General features: G+C 46.7%; 1 protein-coding gene across 1 annotated transcript in view; it reads right to left on the reverse strand.

The window, feature by feature from the left end:
* Positions 1-15,249, reverse strand: part of LOC145355578 (dynein axonemal heavy chain 3-like) — a 507,454-nt gene that overhangs the window by 135,057 nt on the left and 357,148 nt on the right. Inside the window, 6 exon segments of the mRNA XM_080207828.1 lie at positions 528-710; positions 1,681-1,830; positions 1,943-2,056; positions 3,425-3,644; positions 4,609-4,758; positions 8,304-8,542. Of these exon segments, the coding sequence (XP_080063954.1) occupies positions 528-710; positions 1,681-1,830; positions 1,943-2,056; positions 3,425-3,644; positions 4,609-4,758; positions 8,304-8,542 (1,056 nt within the window).

A 15,249-nucleotide genomic window follows, 5' to 3' on the forward strand; every position in this document is an offset into this window, starting at 1 on the left:
AATGCCCTGCCTGCTGCAGTTGTAAATGCGTCTAGTTTGGGGGCGTTTAAGAGATCTCTGGATAGGTTTATGGACGAAAAGGGATTGGTATAGGCTAGTGGGTCATTGTTTTTGTAACTGGTCGGCGCAACATCGTGGGCCGAAGGGCCTGTTCTGCGCTGTAATGTTCTATGTTCTATGTTCTATGTTCTATCCCTAGTTGCCCTTGGAGAGCAACCCACGTTGCTGTGGTTCTGGAGTCACATGTAGGCCAGACCGGGTAAGGACAGCAGATTTCCTTCCCTAAACGGCATTAATGAACCGGGAGGGTTTTCCCCGATAATTGACAATGGTTTCAAGATCATCAGTAGATGCCAGATTTTTTTTATTGAATTCAGACTCCACCACTGCCGTGGCAGGGTCCGAACCCGGGTCCCCAGAACATTAGCTGAGTTTCTGGATTGATAGTCTAACACCACTGGACCATCACCTCTCTGTATGACGTTGCAGAGAATGTTTATTGCTGCCACGCTAGCCCCAATACTTACTTTCTTCAGCTTGTTCATATCCGTGATTTCATCATACACCTTCTTCCGCTTCTCACTGGTTTTCGGTGACATGTAATCACCAAAGAACAGATTGCGGATGTCGTCATCACTCAGATCTCTCCCTATCACAGTATTGCTGAAAAGGTTGCTGATTTTTTCCTTGAACTGTGTCTGCACTACATTCTGTTAAAAGAAACAAACATCAGCAGAGTTTGACCTTTCACCTGCGGATCTCGGCGACAAACAGTTTTGCTGAGATGTCGGAGAATATCGTCACAGAGAGATCCTGTGCCTGTGATGTCCCGCACTTTATATTTCCAAATGCAAGGCTCTGGCTCACTGGTGTTTCTGAGGGGATGGTGGGGGGGGTCAGTGAGAAAGGAAATTATAGATGAATAATATTACTGAAGTGTAACTGATTAAAGATGGAAGAATTCCAACTGTAGATGCAGCAAGAAGCTTCATTTAGCAGGTTGTGGAGGAAAGCTACAATATATTGATCAACTGAGGGCTAAAAGTGAAAAGGTAGCAGATGAAAAGGGCGGCACAGTGGTTAGCACTGCTGCCTCACATTGCCAGGGCCCTGGATTCGATTCCTGGCTCGGGTCACTGTCTGTGTGGAGTTTGCACATTCTCTTCGTGTCTGCGTGGGTTTCCCCCGGGTGCTCCAGTTTCCTCCCACAGTCCAAAGATGTGCAGGTTAGTGGATTATCCATGGTAAATATGCAGGGTTGTGGGGTCGGCCTGGGTAAATTGGTGCAGACTCGATGGGCTGAATGGCCTCATTCTGCACTGCAGGAGTTCTATGATTCTTTACAGGCCTTTACAGTAAATATTAACAACAAATCAAAGAACAAAGAACAACAGAGCACGGGAAACAGGCCCCTCAGCCCAACAAGGCTGCGCCACCATCGTGAGTTCCCATGACCTTTGTCTGCACCTATTGGACTCCACAATAAAGGAACCATAACCAGGTTGAGGGGAGACTAATTTAGGGACAATTTGTTAACACCAATCAGCCTAAGACCATGTTTTTGGGGTGTGGGAGGAAACCGGAGCACCCGGAGAAAACCCACGCAAGCACGGGGAGAATGTGCAAACTCCCACAGATACTGGCCCAAATCCATGCAGTGATCAGTATAATTCTACAAACCTTTACAATGTGAAAGAATAGTTTTCTGTCGTAAGTGTCGACTAATCGATCACAGAAGACACGATAGATCTCATGAATCCAGAGACGCATTAGTTTATGATCTCCTTCAATTCCATGAGGGATACAGTCCGATTTTAACAGCAGTAAACCCTGCACAAATTCAAGAAAAAAGATTGTGGCTGAGCTGAATGTGATAATTGACAGAGTCTTGTCCAGTGTAATTAGTGTCGTTTCAATGCTAATTGTTCCGAGATTGCATTACCTGAATGACTCTGGAGAAATCCCGCAGATTAAATATGTAGTGTGATTTGCACGGTGTGGGAAGAAACGTTTGCAGTGCTTGGAGATACACATCAGTGGTAGCCCAGACCAAAATCTGTACAGGAGTAAAGAATACACAGGAAGGTTTTTATATCTGCAATTTCGATAACTTTACAATGTCAACATTGGAGTCTCTCAGTCCATTAACATCGGCTACAGACTTCTCAGGTTAAACTGCTGTTGCCAAAAGAAAGATGGCACCTTTTAAAACCCCAGATTGTGTTAAAGGGCCTTTCAGTCCACTTGGAGTACTGTGCGCAGTTCTGGTCGCCTCACTACAGGAAGGATGTGGAAGCTATTGAGAGGGTGCAGAGGAGATTTACAAGGATGTTGCCTGGATTGGGAGGCATGCCTTATGAAGATAGGTTGAGGGAGCTGGGACTCTTCTCCCTGGAGAGACGAAGGTTGAGAGGCGACCTGATAGAGGGTTATAAAATGTTGAGAGGAATAGATAGGGTGGATTCTCGGAGGCTATTTCCCAGGGCTGAAATGGTCGCTACGAGAGGACACAGGTTTAAGGTGCTGGGAAGCAGGTACAGAGGAGATGTCAGGGGTAAGTTTTTCACTCAGAGGGTGGTGAGTGAGTGGAATCGGCTGCTGTTGGTGGTGGTGGAGGCGAACTCGCTGGGGTCTTTTAAAAGACTTCTGGATGAGTATATGGGATTTAATGGGATTGGGAGTTACAGATAGTTCTATGGCCTGGTAGGTATGGATGTGATCGGCACAACTTGTGGGCCGAAGGGCCTGTTTGTGCTGTAGTGTTCTATGTTCTATGAAATATTTCTGATGTTGTAATGTCACAAACACAGAGCCAATTTACACATAGTGAAATCTGATCAACAGCTAACAATCACATCACTTGTCTTTGTGATGTCGAGGGATGAATGTTGACCACGACACAGGGAGTAACTCCCCTGCTCCTCTTCCAAATGGTTCTGGGGCAGCACGGTGGCACAGTGGTTAGCACTGCTGCCTCACAGCGCCAGGGATCCGGGTTCGAATCCTGGCTCGGGTCACTGTCTGTGTGGGGTTTGTACATTCTCCTAGTGTCTGCATGGGTTTCCTCCGGCTTGCCCCCACAGTTTAAAAGACCTGCTGGTTAGGGCGCATTGACCTGAACAGGCACCGGAATGTGGCAGCTTGGGGATTTTCACAGTAACTTCACTGCAGTGTTAATGTAAACCTGATTTGTGGCAAATAAATAAACTTTAACTTTTCTCAACCTCACTCAAGGGACAAGATTTGCAGATAGAGAAACCCCACAGCCTGAGAAACCACAATGTTTGTGCGCTGATCTGCATTTAGAAGCCATTGCGAATCTTGCCGGATGAAGGAAATGGAATGAAATTCTATTTGACAGGTTAATGCTGCAGCTTAATTATCCACCTTCAGCTTCCCGAGTGGGATTCGATTCTAATCTTACCCTGGAATATCTTTTCAGGGAGATGTCAAACCCCGTCCTGAAGTGCCAGTCCATCACCTGTTGGAAGATGGTTTTGATCGTTCCTTCACTGAAAGGTTCTGTGCTGATGATGTTGAAGTGACGGAGACAGCGCGGAGTGACAGCCTGCCTCCCACCACCAGGTGGGGCCATCGCTGCCACTATGGACATCCCGTAGAGGGGCAGAATGGCCGTGTCCTTCCTGTAATCACACAATGGATAGTTTCACTCCAGATCCAGCACCACACACTGAGATAATCCAGAAACGATCACTAACCCCGTGTACACCTACCCTAGAATCACACACTGCAGCTCAGCTGGTTAGACAGTGAGTGTTGGCATCGAATGAACACCAGCAGCACGGGGCTGGACCCTCTTCCAGCTATGGCCAACCCTCTCCCCAACCCTGCCCACTGCCCCCCACCCTGCCCGCTGCCCCCCACTCTGCCTGCTGCCCCCTCCACCCTGCCCACTGCCCCCAACCCTTCCCGCTGCCCCCCTCCCTGCCTGTGGCCCCCTCCACCCTGCCCGCTTACCCCAACCCTGCTTGCTGTCCCCCCACACTGCCTACTGCCCCACATTCTGCCCGCTCCCCCCCCACACTGTCTGCTGCCCCCCCACACTGTCCGCTGCCCCCCCCACACTGCCCGCTCCCCCCCCACACTGCCTGCTGCCCCCCACCCTAATAAGAGGATCAGGGGTTATGGCAAAAGACAGGAGAATGGGGATGAGAGAAACATCAACCATGATTGAATGGCAGAGTGGACTCGATGGGCCGAGTGGCCTAGTTCTGCTCCTATATCTTATGGTCCTATAGAAACTATCGAAATTTAAACAAGCAAAGATGCTGAGGTAAATGTTATTTAAGACAACTGAGCTGAGATTTAGAGTAAAAGCAACTGCTCTGGGCTGGAGTGCAGTGATGTCGTTTAGACTGTGGGGGCAAACTGGAGGAAACCCACACAGACATGGGGAGAATGTACAAACCCCACACAGACAGTGACCCGAGCCAGGATTCGAACCCGGATCCCTGGCGCTGTGAGGCAGCAGTGCTAACCACTGTGCCACCGTGCTGCCCCGAAACCAGGGGGAGTTACTCCCTGTGTCGTGGTCAACATTCCCTCGACATCACCTCCTCTCAGGGTCCAGGGTAACAATGAACTCACCGGTCAAACCAGTAGCCGTGATCGATGCACTGTCGGAGCAGTTCAACAGGAGGCTGTGCTCCGTATTTCTCCTTCGTTGGCATATTGAGGTCATCAACAAAAACACAAACACTTTTCTCCAGCTGGCTCCCACAGGCAGGTTTCTTACGCCTGGTGATTAGAATGATACAAATACTTTATCATCCAAATAGAGAAAATAATTGACCATCTCACAAATCTACAAACTAGCTCCGTTCACAATGAATATTCCTGTCAATTGGGAATGGCCACAGTCAGGATATCAAGGGTGCAGCTCTCTCTCTTTCTCTCTATTTCACTCCCTCTTCCAGGTTCAACCCCTGGCTGGGGTCACTGGCTGTGTGGAATTTGCACGTTCTCTCCATGTCTGTGTGGGTTTCCTCTGGTGCTCCAGTTTCTTCCCACAGCCCCAAGTATGTGTTGGTTAGCTGCATTGGCCGTGCTAAATTCTCCCTCAGTGTACTTGACCAAGTGCCAGAGTATGGTGACTAGGGGATTTTCAGAGTAACTTCATTGCAGTGTTAATGTAAGCCTATTTGTGACACAAATAGAAAGATAGTCAGAGAGGTTTACAGCATGGAAACAGGCCCTTTGGCCCAACTTGTCCATGCCACCCTTTTTATTAAACTCCAAAACTAACCCCAATTGCCCGCATTTGGCCCATATCCCTCTATACCCATTGTACCCATGTAATTGTCTAAATGCTTTTTAAAAGACAAAATTGTACCCGCCTCTACTACTACCTCTGGCAGCTCGTTCCAGACACTCACCACCCTCTGTGTGAAAAAATTGCCCCTCTAAACACTTTTGTATCTCTCCCCTCTCCCCATAAACCTATGCCCTCTAGTTTTAGACTCCCCTACCTTTGGGAAAAGATATTGACTATCTAGCTGATCTGTGCCCCTCATTATTTTACAGACCTCTATAAGATCACCCCTCAGCCTCCTACACTTCAGAGAAAAAGTCCCAGTTTATCCAGCCTCTCCTTATAACTCAATCCATCAAGTCCCGGTAGCATCCTAGTAAATCCTTTCTGCACTCTTTCTAGTTTAATAATATCCTTTCTATAATAGGGTGACCAGAACTGTACACAGTATTCCAAGTGTGGCCTTCCCAATGTCTTGTACAACTTCAACAAGATGTCCCAACTCCTGTATTCAATGTTCTGACCGATGAAACCAAGCATGCCGAATGCCTTCTTCACCACTCTGTCCACCTGTGACTCCACTTTCAAGGAGCTATGAACCTGTACCCCTAGATCTCTCTGTTCTGTAACTCTCCCCAACGCCCTACCATTAACTGAGTAAATCCTGCCCTGGTTCAATCGACCAAAATGTATCGCCTCGCATTTGTCTAAATTAAACTCCATCTGCTATTCATCAGCCCAGTGGCCCCAATTGATCAAGATCCCGTTGCAATTGGAGATAACTTTCCTCACTGTCCACTATGCCACCAATCTTGGTGTCATCTGCAAACTTACTAACCATGCCCCCCATATTCTCATCCAAATCATTAATATAAATGACAAATAACAGTGGACCCAGCACTGATCCCTGAGGCACACCGCTGGTCACAGGCCTCCAGTTTGAAAAACAACTCTCTACAACCACCCTCTGGCTTCTGTCAAGAAGCCAATTTTGTTTCCATTTAGATACCTTACCCTGGATCCCATGAGATTTAACCTTATGCAACAACCTACCATGCGGTACCTTGTCAAAGGCCTTGCTAAAGTCCATGTAGACAACATCAACTACACTGCCCTCATCTACCTTCTTGGTCACCCCTTCGAAAAACTCAATCAAATTTGTGAGACATGATTTTCCACTCACAAAGCCATGATGACTGTCCCTAATCAGTCCTTGTGTCTCTAAATGCCTGTAGATCCTGTCTCTCAAAATACCTTCTAACAATTTACCCACCACAGATGTGAGGCTCACTGGCCTGTAATTCCCAGACTTTTCCCTGCAGCCCTTTTTAAACAAAGGCACAACATTTCCCACCCTCCAATCTTCAAGCACCTCACCCGTGACTATTGAAGATTCAAACATCTCAGCTCGGGGACCCACAATTTCCTCCCTAGCCTCCCATAATGTCCTGGAATACACTTCATCAGGTTTATCTACCTTGATGTGCTTTAAGACTTCCAGCACCTCCTTCTCTGTAATATGTACAATCCTCAAGACATCACTATTTATTTCCCCAAATTCCCGAACATCCATGCTTTTCTCAACAGTAAATACTGATGAGAAATATTCATTTCGGATCTCATCCATCCCTTGTAGATCTGCACATAGATTGATCCTTATGAGGCCCTACTCTCCCCTGAGTTACTCTTTTGCCCTTTATGTAGAACATAGAACCCTACAGTGCAGAAGGAGGCCCTTCGGCCCATCGAATCTGCACTGACCACAATCCCACCCAGGCCCTACCCCCATATCTCTACACATTTACCCGCTAATCCCTCTAACCTACACATCTCAGGACACTAAGGGGCAATTTTAGCATGGCCAATCAACCTAACCCACACATCTTTGGACTGTGGGAGGAAACTGGAGCACCCGGAGGAAACCCACGCAGACATGAGGAGAATGTGCAAACTCCACACAGACAGTGACCCGAGCTGGGAATCGAACCCAGGTCCCTGGAGCTGTGAAGCAGCAGCGCTAACCCACTGTGCTACCGTGCCACCCAAGTAATAATGTAATAATAAATAAACTAACATCTTTAAACTCTTTCACTCTCCCCAACCTATCCTCTCTCCTATTTAATCTTATGCTCCTGCTCTGTCTTCTAACTCTCATCAGCTCCAGGATCACTGCACTGGGATTAATCTCTTATCTCAGAACTGGACCACTTGCAAATATTAAATGCACCAAATCAGGATTTGGGAATAAGATGATCCTGTGTGGTAATATGCCCCATAAAAAATTACTCAGCAGCAACATTCCTCTTCAACAGAGTTGTCAATCCTTCAGGATTCATCTGAATCCTCTGGGATTTGAGGATGAATCTCAGGAACACCGCAACGTTCAAAACAACTGATGTTTCTTCTGTTTTTACTGAAAACCTTTGATCTACGAACATTCCACAAACGCTGAAGTTCGGAAAGAAAAGCAGGTGAACTGAGAGAATTATCCAATTGGATGTGTGGGTGTTTTGATTGGCCAGGGAAAACGATGTATAAGGATGGGCGGGATTCAGTAACCAATGGTGGGAGAGAGGGGGCAGGAGGTCATGTGACAAAGCCTCCGGGAACAGTCCAATCAGAGCGGTCAATCTCACTCTTTATGAACTCGAGTCGCCTCTTGTTGCTGTTTCTCTTTCAGGCGCGTGGGGTTGTACTGAAGCTCAGGGTATAACAAGCCGAGGCCCCAGTGGACTCTGACTCTGACCCCTGTCTATATTCAGAGCTGTTTGAGAGCTGTCAGCTTTCTCGAAGCTCAAAGGCTGCTTTCCCCAGTTGGCTGGTCAATCATCTGTGAATTTGTCCCAATTGTAACCATGCTTCTGCAGTGAAAAAAAATTAAAATGCAGCAAAGTTCAAACAAAACAACCACATTCTTGCTCCGAAGCAGCTCCTGAGAGAAGTGAGCTCCTCAGGGACGGCCGATGGAAGCTGCTGTCCAATGATATCGCATTCCTAATTAAAGCTGACGGTTTGACGAAACTTGGCCTACTTTTCAAGTCGTGTTAGGACGATGTCTTGGGTCTGGCTGGCGGAGCTCTGTGCTGTGAAGTTGATCTGACAGATGGTGTATTTTTCAGCCGGGAGTCGCCGCAGGAAACTGCTTGTGATAGCCGTCTTCCCCGAGCCCGTGGGCCCGACAAACAGCAATGGTTTCCCTCGTAGCAGCAGGTTCTGGAGGAAGTATATCTGCACGGCCGTCCCTGCGGTGCTGACAATGACGTCACTGAGCTGCAGGGACAAGCACAATATTCGATTCACATCAATCAACAGAGGCTGCTGTAGAGCTTGGCTATTTGGCAATGGTGCTAATGGTTGGGTTCACTCTGCCTGCCACCCATTTAGCATGATCCCAGTCAGAACTACCAGCTTCTCCTGCCTGTCCGAGGTACAAATCTAGCCTTGGGGAAGTGTTTGTGTGATTAGATTTTAATGTGTGTAACCATGATTCCATACACATTCCTGGCTACACATCAATGCACTTGAGTCAATGCTGCTCTAGAGGCGATTGTATCAGAATTTTACAAAGTGTTGCTTCTGGAAGGAAAAACACCAGATTTCTCCCCACATCTCACCCCACTCTGTCAAATAAACCATCATGCCATCATACAAGGGGTAGAGGGGGGCTCCGCAATACACTGCAAAGCCCGGCAGCACCGAGGTCGCCGTGCCATGTTTGAAGGATGGCCCCCATTAGAATGTGCAATAACCACCCTCCCTCCCACCGCTTACCCACAGAAGTTTCAGGGGCTTCTGCCACCTCCTGCCCCTGCACTCAGAACTGGCAGACCCCAAACATCACTGGCAGTGGATCCCTTCTCTCCAAAAGGACATAAAGAGGTTGTGGACTGGGCGACTGGGGGCAGACGGAATTTAAGATGTGGAGATGCCGGTGTTGGACTGGGGTAAACACAGTAAGAAGTCTCACAACACCAGGTTAAAGTCCAACAGGTTTATTTTGTAGTATGTTTATTTGGTTACAAGGTGACCTAATTGAGGCATACAAGATGATCAGAGGGTTAGATAGGGTGGACAGTGAGAGCCTTTTTCCTCGGATGGTGACGGCTAACACGAGGGGACATAGCTTTAAATTGAGGGGTGGTAATTATAGGACGGATGTCAGAGGTAGGTTCTTTACTCAGAGGGTAGTAAGGGTGTGGAATGCCCTGCCTGCAGCAGTTGTGGACTCGCCAACTTTAAGGGTGTTCAAATGGTCAGTGGATAGGCATATGGATAACATTGGAATAGTTTAGGATAGAGGGTCATTAGATTGGTTCCTCTGGTCGGCACAACATCGAGGGCCGAAGGGCCTGTACTGCACTGGAATGTTCTGTGTTCTAAACACCACGAGCTTTTGGAATATTGTTCCTTCATCAGATGTGATCAGAACTCCCCACTCACCTGACGAAGGAACAGCGTTCTGAAAGCTAGTGCCGTTTACTACCAAATAAACCTGCTGGACTTTAAACAGATGGAGTTTAATCCAGAGAAGTGCAACATGATAGATTTTGGTGAAAAAAAACATGCGCAGACAATAGAAAATGAAGGGTGAGATTCTAAAAGGGGTGCAGGAGCAGAGGGATCTGAGTGTAGAAATGATTGAAGGTGGCAGGACAAGTAGGGGGTGCTGTTATTAAAGTGTACCGTATTGTGGACAGGAACACAGAACACGGATGTTATTTTAAACTTGTATGAAACACTAATTCAGCCCCATCCAAAATATTGCACTTAATTTTGGAGGATACACTTCAGCAAAAGTATGAAAATGGAAGAAAAGGAAGCAGAAACGATTGATGAGAATGGTTCCTGGGTTGAGGGATTTCAGGAATGTGGAGAGATTGGAGAAATCAGGACTGTTTTCCTCAGAGAAGAGGAAGTTGATGGGCTCTTCCTATTGGTGGGAGGATCAACAGGCACAGGCCATAGATTTAAGGTAACTGGTAAAAGGAAAATATTTTTGTCGTGGAGAGTCATTTGGATCTGAAACGTACTGTCTGAGAGTGTGGTGGAGACAGATTCACACATTGAGTGGTTAGGATCTGGAATGTACTGTCTGAGAGTGTGGTGGAGATAGATTCACACAGTGAGTGGTTAGGATCTGGAATGTACTGTCTGAGAGTGTGGTGGAGACAGATTCACACATTGAGTGGTTAGGATCTGGAATGTACTGTCTGAGAGTGTGGTGGAGATAGATTCACACAGTGAGTGGTTAGGATCTGGAATGTACTGTCTGAGAGTGGGGTGGAGATAGATTCACACAGTGAGTGGTTAGGATCTGGAATGTACTGTCTGAGAGTGTGGTGGAGATAGATTCACACAGTGAGTGGTTAGGATCTGGAATGTACTGTCTGAGAGTGTGGTGGAGACAGGTTCACACAGTGAGTGGTTAGGATCTGGAATGTACTGTCTGAGAGTGTGGTGGAGACAGAATCACACAGCGAGTGGTTAGAGGCTGGAATGTACTGTCTGAGAGTTTGGTGGAGACAGATTCACACAGTGAGTGGTTAGGATCTGGAATGTACTGTCTGAGAGTGGGGTGGAGACAGATTGACACAGTGAGTGGTTAGGATCTGGAATGTACTGTCTGAGAGTGTGGTGGAGACAGAATCACACAGCGAGTGGTTAGAGGCTGGAATGTACCGTCTGAGAGTGTGGTGGAGACAGATTCACACAGTGAGTGGTTAGGATCTGGAATGTACTGTCTGAGAGTGGGGTGGAGACAGATTGACACAGTGAGTGGTTAGGATCTGGAATGTACTGTCTGAGAGTGGGGTGGAGATAGATTCACACAGTGAGTGGTTAGGATCTGGAATGTACTGTCTGAGAGTGTGGTGGAGACAGATTCACACAGTGAGTGGTTAGGATCTGGAATGTACTGTCTGAGAGTGTGGTGGAGATAGATTCACACAGTGAGTGGTTAGGATCTGGAATGTACTGTCTGAGAGTGGGGTGGCGATAGATTCACACAGTGAGTGGTTAGGATCTGGAATGTACTGTCTGAGAGTGTGGTGGAGATAGATTCACACAGTGAGTGGTTAGGATCTGGAATGTACTGTCTGAGAGTGTGGTGGAGACAGATTCACACAGTGAGTGGTTAGGATCTGGAATGTACTGTCTGAGAATGGGGTGGAGATAGATTCACACAGCGAGTGGTTAGGATCTGGAATGTACTGTCTGAGAGTGTGGTGGAGATAGATTCACACAGTGTGTGGTTAGGATCTGGAATGTACTGTCTGAGAGTGGGGTGGAGATAGATTCACACAGTGAGTGGTTAGGATCTGGAATGTAATGTCTGAGAGTGTGGTGGAGACAGATTCACACAGTGAGTGGTTAGGATCTGGAATGTACTGTCTGAGAGTGTGGTGGAGACAGATTCACACAGTGAGTGGTTAGGCTCTGGAATGTACTGTCTGAGAGTGGGGTGGAGACAGATTGACGCAGTGAGTGGTTAGGATCTGGAACGTACTGTCTGAGAGTGGGGTGGAGATAGATTCACACAGCGAGTGGTTAGGATCTGGAATGTACTGTCTGAGAGTGTGGTGGAGACAGATTCACACAGTGAGTGGTTAGGATCTGGAATGTACTGTCTGAGGGTGTGGTGGCGACAAATTCACACAGTGAGTGATTAGGATCTGGAATGTACTGTCTGAGAGTGGGGTGGAGACAGATTCACACAGCGAGTGGTTAGGATCTGGAATGTACTGTCTGAGAGCGTGGTGGAGACAAATTAATACAGTGAGTGGTTAGGATCTGGAACGTACTGTCTGAGAGTGTGGTGGAGACAGATTCACACAGTGAGTGGCGAGAGGCTGAAATGTACTGTCTAAGAGTGTGGTGGAGATAGCTTCACACAGTGAGTGGTTAGGATCTGGAATGTACTGTCTGAGAGTGGGGTGGAGATAGATTCACACAGTGAGTGGTTAGGATCTGGAATGTACTGTCTGAGAGTGGGGTGGAGATAGATTCACACAGTGAGTGGTTAGGATCTGGAATGTACTGTCTGAGAGTGTGGTGGAGACAGGTTCACACAGTGAGTGGTTAGGATCTGGAATGTACTGTCTGAGAGTGGGGTGGAGATAGATTCACACAGTGAGTGGTTAGGATCTGGAATGTACTGTCTGAGAGTGTGGTGGAGACAGGTTCACACAGTGAGTGGTTAGGATCTGGAATGTACTGTCTAAGAGTGTGGTGGAGACAGATTCACACAGCGAGTGGTTAGGATCTGGAATGTACTGTCTGAGAATGGGGTGGAGATAGATTCACACAGTGAGTGGTTAGGATCTGGACTGTACTGTCTGAGAGTGCAGTGGAGATAGATTCACACAGTGAGTGGTTAGGATCTGGAATGTACTGTCTGAGAGTGTGGTGGAGATAGATTCACACAGTGAGTAGTTAGGATCTAGAATGTACTGTCTGAGAGTGTGGTGGAGATAGATTCACACAGCGAGTGGTTAGGATCTAGAATGTACTGTCAGAGAGTGGGGTGGAGACAGATTAACACAGTGAGTGGTTAGGATCTGGAATGTACTGTCTGAGAGTGTGGTGGAGAGAGGTCACACAGCGAGTGGTTAAAGGCTGGAATGTACTGTCTGAGAGTGTGGTGGAGACCGATTCACACAGCGAGTGGTTAGAGGCTGGAATGTACTGTCTGTGAGTGTGGTGGAGAGAGATCACACAGCGAGTGGTTAGAGGCTGGAAGACATTGTTTGAGTGTGTGAAGGAAGTTGGAGTGAGAGGGTAAAAATTCAGTTATCGTGGTCCATGTAGGTACCAATGATGTAGGTAGAACAGGAACAGAGGTTCTGCTAAGGCAGTATGAACAGGTAGAATTACCTGTTAAAAGGCAAAACCAAAAGGTAATAATCTCTGGATTTCTACCTGAGCCACAAGTTAATCGGCACAGGGTCAATAACATAAAGGAGGTAAATATATGGCTCAAAGATTGGTGTGGGAGGAATGGGTTTGAATTCATGGGACATTGGCACCAGCACTGGGTCTTCATCTGAATCGTACTGGGACCAGAATCCTGGTGAATCGTACAACTAGGGCTTTAAACTAAATTGTTGGGGGGAGAGTTCATTTGTATGGAGAATTAGAAAACCAAGGAGAGGGCAGAAGTGCAGGTTAATGGAGCTGAGAGCTCAGGGGAGGTTAGTAAAATTTCCAGACCATGTAAAGAGCAGAGAAGGTGGCAGGAACCTAACCTTAGGCAGAGCAAAAAAGGTGACAAGTATAAGAAGGGAGGTGGTCAATGCAGGACTGAGGGCGCTGTACCTAAATGCAGACAGTATGTGGTAAATGAGCTTGTTGCACACATTGAAATTGGCTTTTAAGATGATGTGGCTGCAAGGGGATCAAGGCTGGGATCTAAATATCCAGGGAGGTGGGCAAAGGAGCGAGATTTGCATTGTTAGTAAGAAATGATGTTAAATTGATTGCAAGAAGTGATATAGGATCAGAAAGCTTAGAATCTCTTTGCTATTGAGGAATCGCAAAGGTAAAAAGACCCTGATGGGAGCTATGTACAGGCCCACTAGCAGTAGTCAGGATATGAGAGAGAAAGTAAATCAGGAGATAGAAAAGGCATATTAAAAAAAACACAATATTACAATAATCATAGGGGACTTCAATGCAGATGAACTGGGAAAGTCAGGCAGGTAGTGGATCACAAGAAAAGGAATTTGTGGAATGTCTGAGATTTTTTTTTGTTTGGAGCAGCTTGGTGATAGTCTACTAGGGAACAGGCAATTCTGGAATTGGTGATCTGTAATGGGACATTTGATGAGTACATGGGACTTAATAGGATTGAGGGTTATAGGTAAGCCTAGTAGGTAGGGATATGATCGGTGCAACTTGTGGGCCAAAGGGCCTGTTTGTGCTGTAGTTTTTCTGTGCTCTAATGAGGCAGACTTGATTAGGGAACTTAAGGTGCAGGAATCTTTAGGAAGCAGTGACCACAATATTATTGCATTTAACCTGCAGTTTGAGAGGGAGAAGCTGGAATCAGATATTACAATTAAATAAAACTAACTACAAAGATATGAGGAGGAGCTGGCCAGAGTTGATTGGAAAGGGAACCTAGCAGGGAAGACAGCAAAATAGCAATAGCAGGAGTTTTTGAGTGTTATTCGGGAGACGCAACAGAAATTCATCTCAAGAAGGAAGAAGCAAGCTAAGGGAAGGATGAGGCATCCATGGCTGAAGAGGAAAGTCAACTACAGCATAGAAGCAAAAGAAAAGACGTACAAAGTGGCAAGGATTCATGGGAAGCCTTTAAAAGCGAGCAGAACAAAACTGAAAAAACAATAAGGGGAGATGATGAAATATGAGTGTAAGCAAGCTAGTAATATAAAAAGATAGGAATAGTTTTTTTCAATATATAAAAGATAAGAGAGAGGAAAAAATAGACATTGAACCACTGGAAAATGAGGCTGGAGAAATAATTGGAAACAAAGCAATGACAGAGGAACTGAATCGTTATTTTGCATCAGTCTTCATGAAGGAAGACAGCAGTGGGATGCCAGAGCTCCAGGAGAAACAGGGGGAACAGGTGAGTGTAAGGAGAAGGTTCCGGGGGAACTGAAAGGTCTGAAAGTGGATAAGTCACCTGGACTTAGTGGACTACACCCCAGGGTTCATAAGAACATAAGAACATAAGAAATAGGAGCAGGAGTAGGCCATCTAGCCCTTCGAGCCTGCCCCGCCATTCAATAAGATCATGGCTGATCTGTCGTGGCTCAGTTCCACTTTCCCGCCCTCTCCCCATAACCCTTAATCCCCTCTCTTATCAAAAACCCATCAACCTGCGTCTTAAAAATATTTAGCGAGGCAGCCTCCACCACTTCAACAGGCAGAGAATTCCAGAGATTCACCACCCTTTGAGTGAAGAAGTTCCTCCTCAACTCTGTTCTAAACCGCCCCCCCTTTATCTTGAGGCT

Source organism: Carcharhinus amblyrhynchos, chromosome 19 (genome assembly GCF_965287045.1).
Source record: "Carcharhinus amblyrhynchos chromosome 19, sCarAmb.v2.hapA, whole genome shotgun sequence".
NCBI lineage: Eukaryota > Metazoa > Chordata > Chondrichthyes > Carcharhiniformes > Carcharhinidae > Carcharhinus > Carcharhinus amblyrhynchos.